General features: G+C 34.3%; 2 protein-coding genes and 1 pseudogene across 3 annotated transcripts; all 3 read left to right on the top strand.

The window, feature by feature from the left end:
* The first annotated feature begins 4,591 nt into the window (after positions 1-4,591).
* On the top strand, positions 4,592-7,772 carry LOC112040845 (cytochrome P450 81Q32). Its single transcript, XM_024073779.2, has 2 exons — positions 4,592-6,189; positions 6,904-7,772. Exons 1-2 carry the CDS (start codon positions 5,281-5,283, stop codon positions 7,528-7,530), a joined length of 1,536 nt encoding a protein of 511 aa, XP_023929547.1. The 5' UTR covers positions 4,592-5,280; the 3' UTR covers positions 7,531-7,772.
* Positions 7,773-9,132: 1,360 nt separating this feature from the next.
* Positions 9,133-11,875, top strand: LOC112040770 (isoflavone 3'-hydroxylase-like; annotated as a pseudogene).
* A 3,433-nt stretch (positions 11,876-15,308) lies between these two features.
* Positions 15,309-19,419, top strand: LOC112040847 (cytochrome P450 81Q32). Of its 2 annotated transcripts, XM_024073781.2 has the most exons (3): positions 15,309-15,534; positions 16,588-17,516; positions 18,587-19,419. In XM_024073781.2, exons 2-3 carry the CDS (start codon positions 16,611-16,613, stop codon positions 19,181-19,183), a joined length of 1,503 nt encoding a protein of 500 aa, XP_023929549.1. In that variant the 5' UTR covers positions 15,309-15,534; positions 16,588-16,610; the 3' UTR covers positions 19,184-19,419. The 2 variants fall into 2 exon arrangements, with proteins under 2 accessions (XP_023929549.1, XP_023929548.1); XM_024073780.2 differs by lacking the exon at positions 15,309-15,534 and having other exon boundaries at positions 15,577-17,516.
* Positions 19,420-20,479: the final 1,060 nt, after the last annotated feature.

The following is a 20,479-nucleotide window of genomic DNA, read 5'->3' as shown; positions in this document are numbered from 1 at the left end:
AGTGGATTCGGTTTACCTTAAGGATAGCTAGGTTAAATCCTCCTCAGGTTTTTTACCAGTTTAGTTTTCCTGGGTCATCATATCTTTATATTCTTTACTTTCCGCACTTTACATTGATATGATATATTTGTGTTAACCTAGATTTGTTTAATTTGACTAAGTAATCACTTGGCTAATTAACTAGGTTAATCTGGTTGTGTTTTAAGGAATCTAAAAACGTACAAAAGTAACAAGTAGTCACTCACACTTAGTTATTACAAAAATTGTGACACAAAAGTTCTGGTTCTAAAAAAAATTCCATACGAAATTCTCTCAATGCAAATACATCTTATCTGCATAAGAGCAACCACATCAATCTGTGTATTTTACACATTCATTTTTACACTAAAAACCTACTTTTTCTATTTTATACATCTATTTTTACAAAACACCCACATCAGTTCATCTATTTTATCACCTCTTTTATTTAAATAATCAATTTTCTCAATTTTTTTATTATTTCCTCAACTAACCCCTTATTATACTCGCACTCTCTCTCTCTCTCTCTCTCTCTCTCTCTCTCTCTCTCTCTCTCTCTCAACCCATTTTTTCTGATTTGTTGCTCTCTGTCTATACACATCTCTCTACCCATAACCCATGTCTATACCCATTTCTGAATCAACTCTCCCTCTCGGTCTAATCCACACCAACTCAGTCACAAGCACCGATCCACAACTTCGATCAGGCAAGCACCGATCTCCCTAGCTCCAATCCACAAGCATCGATCTCCCTAGCTCCGATCCACAAGCACCGATCAGATCTGACCAAATCAAATTTGACCAAGATCTCCCTAGCTCCGATCCACAAGCACCGATCAGTTAGTGTATCTCCCTAGCTCCGATCAGGCTCCGGTCAGGCAAGACCCATACCCACGAGCTTCGATCAAGCGAGACCCACGAGCTCCAATCGTTCCAATCAAGCACCGATCATTCCGATAAGAACCAATCTCTCTTTGTTGTTTGTCCGTTTGGGTTTGTTTGTGTGTGGGTGTGTTTGTGTATCTCTATTTTTTTATTCTTTTTTTTTTTTTTTTTGGAGCAAGTGTATCTCTGTGTTGATTTTGGGTTAATTTTCTATTGATTTTGGTTAATACTCTGTGCTAGATTGTGGTGTTTGGTGGTGGCACTAAGTTTGGTGGTTGGGTGGTTATTCTGGTGTGCTGGGTTGTTGTAATGGTTAGGGAAGAGAAGTAGTTTGATAGAGGAGAGAGAAAATAAAATAAAAAATCGTTAACACAAGAACAATAACCGTGTATATATACATGGTTACTGTCCATTTACACAGCCGGGTGTATATTTTGCATAATTTTACACCCACTGATGTGGGTGTTTTTTTGGCCAAAATGTGTAAAAATGGGTACTTTATTTATTTTGCAAGACTATCTATGGACTGATGTGGATGCTCTAAGTCCATTAATCAAAGATTGACACACTAATTTTTTAAACAAAAATTGAATTCCTTGTTGCTAATAATATTTGTATATCAAGAATTGCAGTCAATATTTTCATAGTACATGTAATTGTGAAATCATATTTTGGGGGCTATGTAGAAGTTAGTCCATAAAGGACCTAACTAGGTTGGTGAGTTTTAGGTTGTCAAGACTTAAGAGTGGGCTAGAGTTTTCGATCTATTTAATTTATTGAGCCCATAATAGACCATCAATCTTATGAATGCACCATGAGCGTGTTCAGACTAAGGACTCATTTAGATTGAGGGGAAAAGAGATGGAGTGAAAATAAAGTAAAATTGGCTAAAAGCATCCACATCAGTATGTGGATAATCTTCTATAATACAAAAACTTCCTCATTTTACATATTTTGGCCAAAAATCCTCCAACATCAGATCGTGTAATTAAAACTGTGTAAACTCTTCTAAAAATTTCCATAAGCTACAGTAACCGTGGATATATACACGGTTACTGTAGTTCATGTATAGATTATTTTAATAATTTCTAATTTCGCTCCTTTTTTTTCTCTCTCTTCTCCATCTGTACAACCAACCCCTCATCATCTGCTTCTTCCTCCAATACACACTCCCACAGACAAAATCAAAAATCAACCACCACAAAATCAACAACAAAATAACCCACAAACACTACAAAGCCAAACACACCCACACACGGACACACCAATGGAAACAGAGGGAGTAGATCGGCGCTTGTGGCAGATCGGCGTGCTTGGATTGGAGTGCTTGGATCGGCGTTCTTCTCGTTGTGCTTAGATCAGAGTTCTTCTTGCCGTGCTTGGATCGGAGTTTCAGATCGACACCGTGCTTAGATTGGAGTTTCAGATGGAAATTTCAGATCGGCGATGGTTCGGAGCTGTGGATCGAAGCTCGTGGGAGCTGTGGATCGAAGCGGTGGTTCAGAGCTGTGGATCGGAGCGTGTGGGAGCTTGGATCGGAGCAGTGGTTCGGAGCAGTGGATCGAAGCTCGTGGGAGTTGTGGATCGGAGCAGTGGTTCAGAGCTGTGGATCGATGCGTGTGGGAGCTTGGATCGAAGCGTGGATCGGAGCGGTGGTTTGGAGTTGTGGATCGGAGCTCGTGGGAGCTGTGGAGCGGTATAGACCGAGAGGGAGAGTTGATTCAGAAATACCAAAGATAGGTTATGGGTAGAGAGTTGGGTATATATATATATATATATATAGAGAGATGAGAGAGAGAGAGAGAGAGAGAGAGAGAGAGCAAAATCAGACAAAATGGGTTCAGAAAAAATGGGCTGAGAGCGAAAGAGAGAGAGAGAGAGAGAGCGTGTGCATAGAATAAGGGGTTAGTTGAGAAAATAATAAAAAAAATTGAGAAAATTGATTATTTAAATAAAAGAGGTGATAAAATAGATAAACTGGTATGGGTGTTTTGTAAAAGTAAATATGTAAAATAAAAAAAATAAGTTTTTAGTGTAAAAATATATGTGTAAAATACACGAACTGATGTAAATGCTATAAAAAAAATGATAATTTTGGGCAAATTCTACTCCCATTCCTCCCTGGCCCTCAATTCAAATGGATCATTAAGAGTTTCATTTCTTTCTTGCTTTAGAGGGATAGGGTCCTATAACAATTTCGAAAACCTAAATCTAATAAGTATTGTCTACCAATCCTTACCCAATATGCACTCCAAATTTCCACACTACATAACTTTTGTTTACTTTTCACTTAATTTTTTATTTTTAGTTCTTCTAACTCCAAGGACTAGCTTAATCAATGTACTTAAATGCAACCTGGGATGTGTGAGTCATTCAACTCAGATTTTGCTTATAGTGACTCATTATCTATTATTGCCACCTAGACTCCATCTACTACAAGGTATGGAGTTTCCAAACTTAAAAACTTTTGTTTCTTTTTAATTTCTTTTTAATTCTGAACACGTGTGGAGGTCTGAAACAACTGGTTATTACTTTTTTTTTCTTATTTAATTCTTTCCTGTGACATCTACTTATACAATGAATTCTTCTAAGTGATGGACCAGACTAACAGTAATGTGCTGCCTGAAGCATGAGCATGATAGTAAGGAACGTTCTGGTGGAAATGGGCCCGAAGCCCATTCAACCACACAACTATTAACTACACTTGTACTGTAATTAATGGGAGGGGGAAATGAAGAACGAATGCCATCCACATTTTATCAGTAATTTGTATTATTTTAAATCTTAAAGTAGGTTTTGTTCATGTTGTTTTCGTTGGGTTAAAAATGCCATCCACATTTTCAATTTTCCCTAGAAAAATCACTGCACATTTTACTTTTTAATTTCTTTTACCTATTTTAATTTTGATGACCTTAAATTCTTACATTATATTTGGAACGAACGGAGAAAATAGAAGAGTAAAGACAAAGGTATTTAAATATACTAAAACAAAATACTAATGTATACTTATGACTCTTAAAATTTGTGATTTTTTTATAAATTTATATTTAGAGTCTGTTTAAGAATAACTTATTTAATTAAAATTAAAAACTTTTTATTAAAAGTACGGTAGATAAAGCTTAAAGGTAATTAAAATAGTTCAGTGGAACCTATAAATAGTATTAAAAAATATAATAAGACCCATAAATAGTAACAAAAGTAAACTAAAAAGTTAAAAAAACTAACTTTTTAAGTCAATGCCAAATATACGCTTAAAATATTATAAATTTAAACAAACATGATTATTAAGAAGAAAAGAAAAACAAATAATGGTGAGAAAGTCAAATACAAGACTTCTTTTTCCGCTTGTAATTTGTTTAAGAAGAGACTCAACTTGTTGCAAATAGTTTTAAGTTTATAATTAAAAATATTTATTGAAAGATATCTACAATTTTAAAATAATTTTTATGTAAAGTTTCTCATCTTATTTCTTATATAAGAAAATCTGTTGCTTGATTCCTTAACTGTTAATTAAGCTTCACTTAAAAAAAAAATTCATATGAAATTTAGACCACCGCCACGGCCCCACCAATTACCGAACACCTACTGTTTCCTTTTGGTGTGTCAACCTACCACCATTTACTCTCGACTCACTCCCAGCTCCCACGTTTCACCGACTCTCATTTATTCACATGATCACATCCATTAGAGATTCAAAATACTATCCTCTCATTCCAAATCCAAATCGCTTTTCCTGTCTTTTAAATCCTCACAGAATATATATGGCTCTCTCTCTCTCTCTCTCTCTCTCTCTCTGCAACGCATAGTTCTTCCCCAATATCTACTTTTTCATCTTTTTGTTAGTTTTTCTTTTGATTGTTACCCTTAAATTTAAGTTTTTTTCAGTACCCACTTCACCCACAAATGAAATTTTCTCCAGTTCTCATTTCCTCACAGAACTAAGATTGTCGTGCTATTAATCAAAGACTGAATAATATGAGAGAGACTGAGAAGTGGTGTCGTTTCAATCAATATTGCTGCCTTTTCGGTGTTTTAAGCGAACCACTCCATTACCAGTTGAACCGTTCTGGTTCTCGGTTTTTGTGGTTGAACCATCCGGCTCCAGTTAAACTAACCAAATTAATATCCGATTCCTAATTGAACCGATTCAACCCATCAGCCCCATTCGGTTTTTAAACCCATCTTACAACTAATTTAGTTGTTGCAGACAAATACAAAAGTTCAATGCCACATGTATCTTACCATTATCTTCACCGACAAATCTTTCTCCCATTCTCGCACGCAAATAATTTTTTTTTTTTTTTTTTGACAGAAGAAGATGGTAAATAATTTTTGAATACAAGTAGACAACCTAACTAAACATGTGAACAGAGAGAAAATGGGAGAAGATCCCTACTGGTTTAGCTTTGCTCTGATAATTATTTTCTCCATTCTTCTCAAGCTCCTCATAAAAAACAAGAAATCAGCAACTATAATCAAGAAAAACCTGCCTCCAAGCCCACCATCACTACCCTTTATTGGTCACCTTCATCTTTTCAAGCAACCAATCCAGCGATCTCTACAAACTCTTTCACAAAACTACGGCAACATCTTACTCCTCCAATGTGGTTCCCGTACAGTCCTCTTAGTCTCTTCCCCTTCTGGCGCCGAAGACTGCTTCACCACAAACGACGTCGTCTTCGCCAACCGGCCGCGCTTGCTTGCTAGCGATCACTTCAACTACAACAACTCCACAGTTGCTGTAACTCCCTATGGTGATCTTTGGCGCAACCTTCGCCGTATCATGACGCTTGAGATACTCTCTTCCTCTCGTATCAACGCGTTTTCTGGTGTTAGACAAGAAGAGGTCAAGTTACTACGTGAAAAACTCATCCAAAGTTGTGGTAAAGGTACGATAAAGATTGATTTGAAGTCTAAGTTTGTGGAGCATTCTTTTAATGTCATGACAATGATGATAGCTGGGAAGAGGTATTTTGGAGAGGACGTGGAAGATGAAGAGGAAGCGAAGAGAATTCGTGGTGTTATTAGGGAATCAGTGGATTTATGTGGAGCACCAAATATGGGAGATTTTTTGCCATTTTTGCAGCGGATGGATTTGCTGGGTGTGGAGAAGAAGATGGTGGGGTTGATGAAAAAGATGGATAGGTTTTTGCAGGAACTGGTTGATGAAAATGGTGGAGCTGGAAGCGAGGTACATGTGAAGAAATTGATGATACATAACTTGTTGAAGTTGAGAGAAACAGAGCCGGAGTATTACACCGACGAAATTATCAAGGGAATTATTATGGTAATTAACAAATCCTGTTCTTATTTCGTTTTTGAAGTGCTTTTTTGAAACAAATGATTGGTCATATACAGCCCTCTTGGCTTTGGTTCAAATGATTTCTCTGAAAAAATCACAAATTAATACCTTCTTACTCGAACAGAGTATGATATCTACATTTTTTTGAAATGTCCACGCGTTAGTGTGTGTGGTCAATGTGTATTAGGTAGTGTACAACAATGAGTGCTCTTGTTTATTATTTGTTAAGTGAAATGAACCGCATTCATTGTCATGACACTTTTGTGGTTAAACTTAGTAGTAGTTTTAGTATTTTCCTTTTTTAAAATGCTACAAATTTCTTTTGGGAAGGGAAAATACAATAAAATGATGTGTTGTACCGTATATTATTCTATATAAATCTTGTGTTACAAATTATGAAAAAGTAATTCAAATACTTGTTTATTATAATATTGAAGTGATATTTTACAATAAAATTGATATAAATTTTAGTATTTTTAAAAAAATATATGAATTTTGTTTATTATGTAATTGATACACACTAATTTCTTCTGCTACTACCTCAAATTGTAAGCTTTTGTGTGGCAAAATTGGTAGCAGTTACTAACTAGGGTCTTTAGGACCTCAACTCCTTTGTAATTTTGTATGTCTAGAGATGGTAGGACCTCATCGAGCATACCTCTTTTTACCTAGCTGACATTTGCATATTTATTTTTGTAGGTGCTGCTAGTAGCAGGGACTGATACTTCATCAACTACCTTAGAATGGGCTATGTCACTATTGCTCAACCATCCAACTGCAATGGAAAGGGTCAAAGCTGAGATAGATGCTAATGTGGGACAAGGACGCCTTTTGGATGAACAAGACTTGCCAAAGCTACATTATCTACAAAATGTAATTAGTGAGACACTTCGTTTGTACCCACCTGTTCCTCTTCTTGTGCCACATGAAGCATCTGAAGATTGTGTTGTAGGCAATTTTGATGTGCCTCAAGGGGCAATGTTATTGGTGAATGCTTGGGCCATTCATAGAGACCCGAAGGTTTGGGTGAATCCAACAAAGTTTATGCCAGAAAGGTTTGAAGGGTGGAATAGTGATGAGGGGTATAGGCTAATTCCATTTGGTGCTGGAAGGAGAGGATGTCCTGGGGCTGCATTGGCCAACCGAGTGATTGGATTGGCATTAGGGACTTTGATTCAATCATTTGAGTGGGAAAGGATTGGGGAAGAGGAGGTCGACATGACTGAATATTTGGGCCTCACCATGCCCAAGGTCAAGCCTTTGGAGGCAATGTGCAAAGTAAGGGAACCAATGCTTCAGCATTCTCCAGTGGATGTCATTATCTAAAAGTCCCCCCAACTAAGTTAATTGGACTCGTGAAATCCTATGATTAAGAATATCCACACCAAACAAAAAAAAAAAATGACTACAACTTAAATATAGTTGATTGTATGTGGTGGTGGTAATCACAAAAGGGGTTATGAGTCTAGGTAAAAGTGATAAGTAGTCACTCACATTTAGTTGTTGTAGAAATTGTGGCACAAAATTTGTGGTTCTAAAAAAATTCTATACAAAACTCTCTCTCTCTCAACGCAAATACTAGCTTTTTATCTGCGAAGTCCATTAATCAAAGACCGAACACACTAGTTTTTAAAACAAAAAGTGAATTCCATGTTGCCAAAAGTATCTGTATAGCAAGAATTGTGGTCTTTGTAGTTCATAGCAATATATTCATCTAGTACATGTAATTGCCAAAACATATTCGGCCGAGGAAGTTTTGAGTTTAAAATGGTTGTGTCCTGGGACTCTAGGCTATGTAGAAGTTTGTCCATAAACAAACCTAACTAGGACGGTGAGTTTTAGGTTGTTAAGAGTGGGCTGGAGTTTTTGGTCTACTTGATGTATTGAGCCCATATATAATAGACTGTTAGTCTTATGAATGCACTATTAGCGTGTTCAAAGACTTGGGAGCATAAAGTGTAATTTGAAGGAGTGGGTTTAGTGGCTCTTAAAACCTTATAAATTATGATATCAATGAAATTTTGGGTTCAAAATTTCTTGCCAGTATCTTCAAGTCACCCACTAGGGATTCATCCCTGTAATAACCTAGTGTATGTAGGACAGGGCACATATCTAAGAGCATCTCCAATGGTTTATGTAAAGGCAAAATATTTTCTATAATAGAGAATAAGACCAAAAAAAGCCACTCCAATGGATTCTCTATATAAAAAAAAAAAAAAAAAAAATTTGGCTCATGAACAATAGCTCATCAAGTCTGATGGGCTACTATTCATTCTTCAAATGCTTTTTTTCTATTATAATAATTAGGTGTTGAATAAAAAAATGTTGGAAGATGTGTAGTTTTTAAAAAAAGAATAAATAATTAATGAAAAAATAATATTTAAATGAGATAGAGAATGTGATAAAGAATCTGTTAGAAAATATATTTAAAAAAGTGGATAGATAAAGGTAAAAATCACTGTTCATTCTCCAAACAGTACAAATATTTGATGAATTTGCTAGAGATGCTCTAAGAGAATAGTCAAATACTCGAAAATGTTTGAATGCCCTTGTTTGTAAAAAAAAAATTCTCTCTCTCTCTCTCTCTCTCTCTCTCTCTCTCTCTCTCTCTCTCTCTCTCTCTCTCTCTCTCTCTCTCTCTCTCTCTCTCTCTCAACAAAGGCCAAAGTATTCATAAATAGCTCCATTCATTTATTACCCCACTCATGCAGATAAATGTTATTGACTAAATCGAAACAAGAAATATATATTATCATAAATAACTATATTTTTAAAATGATATAAATTAAGAATAATGTAGACTTGTCCGCTCTATGCAAACCATCTAAGACCAATGAACTCTATCTAGAAATGAGAAACTCTATAATAAGTAACTTCTCAGTCTTCAAAAAGAATAGAGTAATAGTAATAGTACTAGTACTAGCACTAATGGAAGGAGCTCCTTGGTTTCATTTTGCCCTTTTATTCGTCTTCTTACTTGTAGCATCAAAGTTTGTCTTCAAAAGACATGCAAACCCAAGAAATCTCCCTCCAAGCCCACCTACTCTACCTATTATAGGTCATCTCCGTCTGCTTAAAGAACCCCTTCACCATTCTCTACATGAACTCTCTGAGAAATATGGCTGTACGGTCCCATGGTGCCCAGGCCCATTTGGGCCTTAAGTTCTGATACAACAATGCGGCCCATGACCCCAATCTTTTTCTACAAAAGATCTTAGTCTAAGCTCACACGGACTGCAGACCTAGGTTTCATCACTTAATCCTTGCTCGGGGGACCATTATCGAATAATAAAGGAAGAATAACGCCCAAACGTACCATCATTAGCATACCCGGTAGTGCCCAAAAGCACCACTGCCGGGCATGCCTGCCGGAGTAGGAATCAAATTCCAAGGCCACACTCACCTCATCCCACTCCCACCTAACCATCCACTTATGGCTGATGATATTGGACCTCCCATTACACTAACCAGGGAGGTAATCATAGTCTCTCCACTAATTTAGAGCTATAAATATGAGAGGTTGGAGGAAGAATATGGTTTTTGAAAAGTTCTCAACGAAATAGAGAGTAGAGAGAAAAGAGTAAGTTGTGAGCAAGAGAGCTACATTGAGTCTCCGAGCCATGAACAACCTAAAGTAGGAAATCCAAGACCCACTTTACAAGTAAGTTGTGAGCTCAGGTGAGGTCAGGCCCAACAGCCTTATTTAAGCGTGCATAATGGCCATATCTTATTTCTCCGATGTGGGTTGCGTAAAGTCCTTGTAATCTCATCACCTTCAGCCGTAGAAGAATGCTTCACAAAGAAAGACATCATCTTTGCAAACCGCCCTCGAATGCTAGCCAAGAAACACCTTAATTACAACTACAAAACAATAGGGTTCTCCTCCTATGGTGACCACTAGCGAAACCTCAGGCGCCTCACAACCCTAGAGCTCTTCTCTACTAGCCTCCTCACCATGTTTACTGGTGTTCACCAAGACGAGGTTAGACTATTGGTGAAGCAACTATTTCAAGACTCCTCTAGAGAGAAACTAACAAAGGTTGAGCTGAGACCAAAGCTTTTGGATCTTAGTTTCAATATCATGCTAAGGACACTAGCTGGGAAGCGATATTATGGGAAGGAACTTGTGACTTAGACTTATCTTTTGACAATATAAATTGCTTAGCTTTTGTCTTTTAACTCTTTTTGTGTAAATGTATGTAAATATAAAAATGTGGGACAAAATTGCTAAATGCCCTTTTTGGCCAAACTAAGCAGCATTTTGCCCAATTTTTCAAACTAATTAGGGAAATGCCCCTCTTTTGAAAATCGATTTTCTCAAAATCGAGTTAGGCCTTATAGTGGCGTTTTTAAGAAGTTTATAGTAACGTTTTCAGGACCTATAGTAGCGTTTTCTAACTCGATTTATATGAAATCGAGTTATAGGTAAAAAATAAAAATAAAAAAAAATTGCCTATAACTCGATTTAATGGAAGTCGAGTTATAAAACGTCACTATAGGTCCTAAAAACGTCACTATAGGTCCTTAAAAACACCGCTATAGGGTTCCAAAATTTTTTTTTTTTTTATAACTCGATTTTGAGAAAATCGAGTTTCAAAATAAGAGTATTTCCCTAATTAGTTTGAAAAATAGGGCAAAACGCTGCTTAGTTTACCCAAAAAGGGCATTTAGCAATTTTGTCCTAAAAATATGTAATTGTGTTGAAATTGATGATCGGTTCTTGTCTCTTAGTGTGGGGGTGAATAGGGTCGTGGCATTGAATTGGGGTGGTGGTCTGTGGTCCCTTAAAAGTAAGTGAATACACATTAAAAAAGACAAAAAAATAAAAATGTTAAGCAATTTTGCAGTGGGTTGAGCCGAATGGATGATGCATATTTTGTCTTTACATTGTGCAAAGCAAATTAAACTATGGGATGTGTGCTATATTGTGTAATTTATGCTTCTTTATGGATCACCCTAAAAAATATTTCTAGAACCGCCACTGTTTACCGAAATATCATGAAACATCTAAAATAAACTGGAATGACCCGAAATTTTTTCCAAAGCAGAATAGGGTAGGTTACTGTTCTGGTTTGTTTACCGGCACGGTATTTTACAAAATGGAATTAATAATATTGAATCAAACCTAATTACCTAAAGGCTAAAAAGAAATAAGATTGTGTAATTTTATACTTCCTAAAAAACACCCTGAACAAATTTCCTGGAGCTGCCACTGGAAGGAAGTGGAGGACCAAGAAGCCAAGCAGTTTCAGATCATCATGAGGGAGGTGACAGAGCTTCTAGGGAGTTCAAATTTAAATGATTTTTTGCCAGTGCTACAATGGGTGGATTTTCAAGGGTTGGAGAAGAGGATGATGATTTTAAAGAAGAAAATGGATAGGTTCTTCCAAAATCTCGTTGATGAGCACAAGCGAATGAGAGCCAGTGCTTCTAGTCAAAGTGTTAATGAAGTGACAAAGATGACATTAATTGATGTAATGTTATCACTGCAAGAGATAGAACCAGAATTCTATACCGACGAAATCATCAGAAGTGTTATTCTGGTAAGTATACGTCTTTATCAGTTAAACCTAAAAAAGTGAGACATTATGCTGTTAGGGTCATTTTTTTCCAACAGATTATGAATTATTGGTTGCTCCTTTTTGATATCATTGTCCTGCTATAGTGTTGATCTAATCTTCAGCCCGATGAATAAGATTATCTAGATCTTCTACCATTAAAAAGCCACCAAAAAAAAAAAAAAAAAGTCTTGATAAAGTTCTCTTGGTCATTAGTCTTGATAAAGTTGTCCATTAAAAAAAGCACAAGTTAATTATAAATGGAAAATACTAGAGCAACAAATTATTTTATAAACTACTAATATATATGATAAATAGTTATTAGTAAGTAAAAATGTGATATTAGTAATGGGTTTAGATAAGAACTAGTAAAAATATATCATATTAATAATTTGTAAAAATATTGTAATATAGTTTATAATATGGTGAGTAATTATTAGTAAGTAAAAATGTGATGTTAATGATTAGATAAGAACTAGTAAAAATATGTCATATTAATAATTTGTAAAAATATTGTAATATAGTTTATATTAGTCTAAATAAATTGACAATTAGCCCTTTCACCGTACACATTTACCAATGGAGTGCATAAGGCAATATATCATATTATTATTATTATTATTATTATTATTATTATTATTATTATTATTGCTTTTAGATTTAGTAATTGATACTTATTGTTGGACTCTCTTTTCGTGTGGAATTAATTAATAACTTATTCTATTGATCAATTAATCTGCTGCCTTAAGGATTTTTGGCTTAGTGTTTAAATAAGATTGAATAATACTAGAGATACAAACTATTTCACAAAAAATTTTACAAATTATTGATGTGGTAAGTGATTATTGGTAAATGAAAATGTGATATTAATGATAAGTTTAAATGAAAACCGATAAGAAGTCACATCAACATTTTATAAAAATATTATAAAATATTCCAATTCTCAATTTTGTCTTGTTATAACTTATAACATTTTGGATAAGACTAACATTTTCTATTGTCAATAATAGTTGGGTTTGACAAAAGTTGTGGATAAAATTTTGGATTTGATCCGGATCTAGATCTGGTGGCTCTTTCGATCCTCACTAAAATCTCTCTCGGGATGGCTTCTTAAAGCATTCACAGCAATGAAACTAAAAATATAGCTATTTGCACTACACAAAGTTACTTTATCTATTTTACCTACTCATATGCTACAGTAGTGAATCTATTTTAACTTTCAACACAATAAAATAATATAAACATCATAATAAAATAATATATCTACTACAATAAAATAATATATCTACATAAACTTTCCAAATTTTCTTAGAGTTTCTTGGTAGCCAAACATAGCAACCCACACCCAACATAGCACAAACATCCACCACCACCACCACCAGTCCACAGCAGAAAAAAAAAATTTTTAAAAAAAAAAAAAACTAAATCCTTAATCCAAACCAAACAAAATCACCAACCGGAGACAAACCCAGCACAAATCGAAGACAAACCCACGCGTCGATGTTGCCCACGCTGTCAACATCCTTGCCGATGCATTGGTTTCCGATTACGCTACATCTCTCTCTTGGCTTCGATCTCATTGCTCTACCCGTGGGTCTGAGGTTAATGGCGGCGTGGGTCTGAGGCTGATCGGCAAAAAGGTGAGAGTTTGAAAGAGTGAGCTTGAAGAGAGAGTTTTGAGAGATGAGAGCCTGAACTTGAACTTCATATGAGATAAGAGTGACACTGAGAGAGAGAGAGAGAGAGAGAGAGCAGTGAGAATAAGAGAGAGTAAAAAAAATGAACCAAGCTATATTATTTTAATCCGTGCTGAATAATTTTTTTTTTTTTTTTTTTAGCTCTCAACTACAGTGCACTTCCATAGATAGATGTGCACTGTAGCAATGAAGCTAAAAAAAATAACTTTAGCTCCACTACTGTATGCTTATTTTTGTGTTTTGATGGAGCTAAAATAGTTATATAGTTATTTAGCTCCACTGCTGCAAGTGCTCTAAATGCTTTACTTTTTATACGTTTAGAAGCACCGACAACTTTCATTCATTATCCTATATATACAGATTAGCTTATTACCCACGAGTTCATGATCAGGTTTTGGGAAAAAAAAATCATTTCTAAACTTATATTTGTTAAATTTTAAATTCAAAATCCATTATTAATTATGAATTTTATTATAAATCCATCTTATTTATATTTTTAAAAAACCCATAATTTTAAAAACCGGTACGATGAAAGAACCAGAAAAGGGACTTACCTGTTTTCTGGTAGAACTGGTGACGTTATAAATAATTTAATTAATCATTATAAAATTAATAATTATAAAAATTAATAAATAAATAATTTTATAACGGATCATTTTAACTAAAAAATTAAATAATAGTAAAACATTGAACTTTAGCTTACCACAATTCAACCAAAACAAAAACAAAAAACATATACAAGTACCCACAACCCACAAGCCCACTATATAATATTTTAATTATTTTTAAACCTTTCAAATAACAAAAAATAAGTGTACCAATGGGTAGTAATATCATTGCCCCCTTGATGTGTTTTTTTTCTCTCCACACATTCTACTAAGTGCACCAATGGGTAGCAATACCATTGCCCACTTGATATGTTTTTCTCTTCACACATTCTACACGTTAACATCCCAACTACAACACATTTTGAAATCCATTCATCCACAAAATTGGCTCAATAATAGTTCTGTACATGGTTTTAAAAACCAGTACAATGAAAGAACTAGAAAAATGACTGATTATTGGTTTTTTGGTCGGACTAGGGTTCGAACAATGGTGAAATCGACGACATCATAAATAATTTAATTAATAATTATAAAAATAAATAAATAATTTTATAACTGGTCATTAACTAAAAAATTAAATAATAGTAAAACATTAAACTTTAGCTTACCACAATTCAACCAAAACAAAAACAAAAAAAACATATACAAGCACCCACAACCCACAAGCCCACTATATAATATTTTAATTATTTGTAACCTTTCAAATGACAAAAAATAAGTGTACCAATGGGTAGTAATATCATTGCCCACTTTATTTTTTTTTTCCTCCACACATTCTACACGTTAACATCCCAACTACCACACCTTTGAAATTCATTCATCCACATAATTGGTTCAATAATAGTTATGTACATGGTTTTAAAAATTGGTACGGTGAAAGAATTAGAAAAAAAACTGATTATCGGTTTTTTGATCGAACCGGTAATATCATAAATAATTTAATTAATAATTATAAAAATAAATAAATAAATAATTTTATAACTGGTCATTTTAACTAAAAAATTAAATAATAGTAAAACATTAAACTTTAGCTTACCACAATTCAACAGAAAAACATAAACAAGCACCCACAACCCACAATCCCACTATATAATATTTTAATTATTTTTAACCTTTCAAATAACAAAAAATAAATGTACAGATAATAATATCATTGGCCACATGATATTTTTTTTCCCTCTACACATTCTACACGTTAATATCCCAACTACCACACATTTTGAAATTCATTCATCCACACAATTGGTTCATTAATAGTTTTGTACATATCCCACCTCCCTTTTTGCTTTTCATATCTCTCTCTCTCTCTCTCTCATATGTTCATGTGCAAGAGGTAAGGGCAGCAAAAAAAAGCCTCAAACTGAAGCAGACGGATCATTACAAATTTGCTTATCGTTGGGCTTCTTTGGTTCTTCCTCAACACGGATATAGTAAATCTGATTTTTTTTTTTTTCTTTTGAGCAAAAGGTAAGTAAAGTAAATCTAATATTTTTGGGTCATTGTTAGAGTCTTAGGCTTCACTACTTCATAATTGAGAGGGCATTTTCAAAATCAAAATTTTTCTTCTTAAATTTGAACCAAGATCCCTCTTTTTATTTTATTTTTTTTTAAGGTTAAAAAACACAACAGCAGAAGTATTTATGAAGAAATGCAAAAACTGGTTTAACCGCACTTGTTGGTTGAACCGGCAGTTTTTTCTGTTTGCGTAGTTTTTCTTTTATTTTCGATTTTAACTAATAACCGAACTGATTAAGGCCCAGTTTCTGGTTGTACTGATAGGTCAGGTCTTGTTTTTAAAACCAAGAAAAAAACTTAAAATGACATTAGACATATTCATTTATTATTACCAAGAAATAAGTTAAACGAATCACTAAGGACAGGATAACCTAAATTTAAAATCATAAAAACTTATTAAACCAATATAAATGATACCCTATATGGTAAGCTTTTTTTTTTTTTTTGGTTGCTTTGTAAGAGAAGTTTAGATAAAGATAAAAATATAGTATAATATTAAACAAATTTGCTAATAAGTGAAACTCAAATTTCAAGTCTAGTTAGTTTACTTTTGGAATATAAACCTTTGTTTTCTTGCAAATAAAATTAATAAGTACAATATCTTAATAATTGATTAATTGCATAAATTTTAGGTCTCAGATCTCTGATGGTGTATTTGTTTGCCATCATCTTTTTCCTTTAAAGGGCGCAAACATGACATCATATGTTACAAATAATGCCTACTAGTATCACAATCCGAGAAGATATCAATACCAATCATTCATATTTAAAATGTTATAAAATCAAACAAACATGATTATTAAGAAGATAAGAAAAACAGATACTAGATGAGGAAGTCAACCATATGTAGGACTTCTTTTCCATTTGTAATTTGTTTAGGAAAGAATAGTACTGCAGCTTTATTAAAATAAAGAGAAATTTAATATTTTCTAAGCCATAGTGGACTTTATTATGATTTGAATTTTCCTTCATTCAAAGTAACAAAAGTGTCTATGTTCTGGCCAGACTAATACAAACAGAGAGAGAAAATGGAAGATCCCTACTGGTTTAGCTTTGCTCTGATAATTCTTGTCTCCATTTTTCTCAAGCTCTTCATAAAAAACAAGAAATCAGCATCAACAATCAAGAAGAACCTACCTCCAAGCCCACCGTCTCTCCCTTTTATTGGTCACCTTCATCTTTTCAAACAACCAATCCAGCGATCTCTACAAACTCTTTCACAAAACTACGGCAACATCTTACTCCTCCGATGTGGTTCCCGTACAGTCCTCCTAGTCTCTTCCCCTTCAGCCGCCGAAGACTGCTTCACCACAAACGACGTCGTCTTCGCCAACCGTCCGCGCTCGCTTGCCAACGATCACTTCAGCTACAACTACTCCATAGTATCTGTAGCTCCCTATGGTGATCTTTGGCGCAACCTTCGCCGCATCATGACGCTTGAGATACTCTCTTCCTCTCGTATCAACGCGTTTTCGAGTGTTAGACAAGAAGAGATCAAGTTACTACGTGAAAAACTCATGCAAAGTTCTGGTAAAGGCACGAGAAAGATTGATTTGAAGTCTAAGTTTGTGGAGCATTCTTTTAATGTCATGACAATGATGATAGCTGGGAAGAGGTATTTTGGAGAGGATGTGGAAGATGAAGAGGAAGCAAAGAGAATTCGTGGTGTAATTAGTGAATTGGTGGATTTGTGTGAAGCAGCAAATCTGGGAGATTTTTTACCATTTTTGCAGTGGATGGATTTGCTGGGTGTGGAGAAGAAGATGGTGGGGTTGATGAAAAAGATGGATAGGTTTTTGCAGGAACTGGTTGACGAAAATCATGGAGCTGGAAGCGAGGCAGAGGTGAAGAAATTGATGATACATAACTTGTTGAAGTTGAGAGAAACAGAGCCAGAGTTTTACACGGACGAAATCATCAAGGGAATTATTATGGTAATTTACAAATCCTATTCTTCTTTGGTTTTTGAAGAATTTTATTGAAACAAATGGTTGGTCATATACAGCCCTGTTGCACTGGCTTTGGTTCAAATGATTTCTCTGAAAAAATCACAAATTAATACCTTGCTTACTCAAATAGAGCACGATATCTACATTTCTTTTGAAATGTCCACACGTTACTGTAAGTTTGTATGGTTAATGTGTATTAGGTAGTAAAATGCTGTTGTTTGTTATGCGGTAAAGTGAAATCAATTGCAATTCTTGTTTGTTATACGTTAAAGGGAATTATATTCCTTTTACCATATTTTATATTTCACTTTATGTTCCACTAATCACAATTTGTTATATATATATATATTTTTTTTCATTTTAAATTTTGGATATTTTATAAAGAAAGTTAAAAACATACATAACAAGTTTTGATTGGAGAAACATAAATTGGAACACAAAATGTGGTACAGAGAATTTGTATTTCCGTTAAAGTGGAATCAATTGTATTCATTGTCACCTCATTTTGTAACACTTTTGTGGCTAAATTTGTTAATAGTTTTAGCATTTTTATTTTTGAAAATTCTACGAATTTCTTTTAGGAAGGAAACATACTACGAAATGATGTGTTATAATATAAATTATTCTATATAAATCTTATAAATTGACACATTACAAACAATAAAAATGTAATTTGAACACTAATATATTATATTTTCGGTGTGATATTAATCATATGAAATATCACCTTAGTTAAAACAATATTGATAGCAAGTTTAGTTTTTTTTTTTTTTAAATATATATATATATATATATATATGAATTTTATTTATTATGTTTGTTTTTTTTTTTTTTAAATATATATATATATATATATATATGAATTTTATTTATTATGTTGTTGATACTTGATATACATAATAATTACCTCTACTACTACCTCAAATTGTAAGATTTATTGTAGCAAAATTGGTAGCAGTTACTAACTGGGGTTTTCAGGAATTCAACTCAATTTGTAATTTTGTACATCCAAATAGGACCTGAGCATACATTTCTTACCCAGCTTACTTTTGCAGGTGCTGCTAGTAGCAGGGATTGATACTTCATCAACTACTTTAGAATGGGCTATGTCACTATTGCTGAACCATCCAACTGCAATGGAAAGGGTCAGAGCTGAGATAGATGCTAATGTGGGACAAGGCCGCCTTTTGGATGAACAAGACTTGCCAAAGCTACATTATCTACAAAATGTAATTAGTGAGACACTCCGTTTGTATCCACCTGTTCCTCTTCTTGTGCCACGTGAAGCTTCTAAAGATTGTGTAGTAGGCAATTATGATGTGCCTCAAGGAGCAATGTTATTGGTCAATGCTTGGGCCATTCATAGAGACCCTAAGGTTTGGGTGAACCCAACAAAGTTTATGCCAGAGAGGTTTGAAGGGTGGAGTGGTGAGGGGTATAGGCTAATTCCATTTGGTGCAGGAAGGAGAGGATGTCCTGGGGTTGCACTAGCTAACCGGGTGATTGGATTGGCATTGGGGACTTTGATTCAATCATTTGAGTGGGAAAGGATTGGAGAAGAGGAGGTCGACATGACTGAATATTTGGGCATCACCATGCGTAAGGTCAAGCCTTTGGAGGCAATGTGCAAAGTAAGGGAACCAATGCCATAGCATTCTCCAGTGGATGCCATCATCTAAAAGTCACCCAACTAAGTCAACTGGACTTGTGAAATCCTATGATTAAGAATATCCACACCAAAAAAAAAATGTGATCACAACTTAGATGTAGTTGATTGTATGTGGCGGTGGTGGTTTAAAAAAAGTTATGAGTTTATGTGAAAGTGACAAATAGTCACTCACATTTAGTTGTTGCAAAATTTGTGGTTCTAAAAAATTTTTATATAAAACTCTCTCTCTCTCTCTCTCTCTCTCTCTCTCAATGCAAATACTAGCTTCTTATCTGCGAAGTCCATTAATCAAAGTCTGAACACACTAGTTTTTGAGACAAAAACCGAATTCCATGTTGCCAATAGTATTTGTATGGCAAGATGTGCGGTCTTCGTAGTTCATAGCAATATTTTCATCTAGTACATGTAATTGCCAAATCATATTCTGCCAAGGAAGTTTTATGTTTAAAAAGGCTGTGTCCTGGGCCTCTTGGCTATGTAGAAGTTAGTCCATGAAGGAACCTAACTAGGACGGTGAGTTTTAGGTTGTTAAGACTTAAGAGTGGGCTGGAGTTTTTGGTCTATTTCATGTATTGAGCCCATAATAGACTATCAGTTTTATGAATGCACTATTAACGTGTTTAAAGACTTGGGTGATTAAAGTGAAATCTTAAAGTGTGGGTTTAATGGTTCTTAAAATCTCATAAATTATGATATTTATGAAAGTATAAGTTCGATTATTTTCGAGCCATTTCTTAGGGATTTTTTTTGTAATAATCCGATGCATGTAGGACAGGAAATATATCCAAAGGAATAACAAAATATTCAAAAATGTTTGAATACCTTAATTTGTCAAAAACAAAAATGTATTTAACATTTTTGTATTATTTTTTCTCCCGTCAAACAAAGGCCAAAGTATTCATAAATAGCTCCTTCATTTATTACCCTACTCATGCAATAGTACTGGAACCCATTTTTAAATGTGTGAATAGTATCATGGGACTCATTTTTAATGAAAAAGTTGATAAAAATTGAGAATTGTGAGACTTGTGAACAGTGCTCGGTGCACTGTTCGTTGGCCGAAAGTCAAATAATGCGACTACTGTTTATTGAACAGTAGCCGCACAACACTTGAAACTCTTGAAAACCAAAAAAAAAAAAAAAAAACACAAAACACAAAACTCACCAAACGCAAAACGCAAAAGCCACACCCAAACGCTCTAAATCGATACAAGAAATATATATTATCATGAAGAACTATATTTTTAAAATGATATAAAGTAATAATAATAATGTAGAC

Source organism: Quercus suber, unplaced genomic scaffold (genome assembly GCF_002906115.3).
Source record: "Quercus suber isolate HL8 unplaced genomic scaffold, Cork oak 2.0 scaffold_690, whole genome shotgun sequence".
NCBI lineage: Eukaryota > Viridiplantae > Streptophyta > Magnoliopsida > Fagales > Fagaceae > Quercus > Quercus suber.
The sequence above is the reverse complement of the archived record's forward strand: the minus strand, read 5'-3'. Positions and strand labels throughout refer to the sequence as shown.

Bases quoted from the DNA above. Each gene is read 5' to 3' on its own strand.
- LOC112040845 (XM_024073779.2), top strand. From the start codon at position 5,281: ATGGGAGAAGATCCCTACTGGTTTAGCTTTGCTCTGATAATTATTTTC. The intron at 6,190-6,903 runs GTAATTAACAAA...TTATTTTTGTAG, and splicing joins TTATCAAGGGAATTATTATG to GTGCTGCTAGTAGCAGGGAC.
- LOC112040847 (XM_024073781.2), top strand. From the start codon at position 16,611: ATGGAAGATCCCTACTGGTTTAGCTTTGCTCTGATAATTCTTGTCTCC. The intron at 17,517-18,586 runs GTAATTTACAAA...TTACTTTTGCAG, and splicing joins TCATCAAGGGAATTATTATG to GTGCTGCTAGTAGCAGGGAT.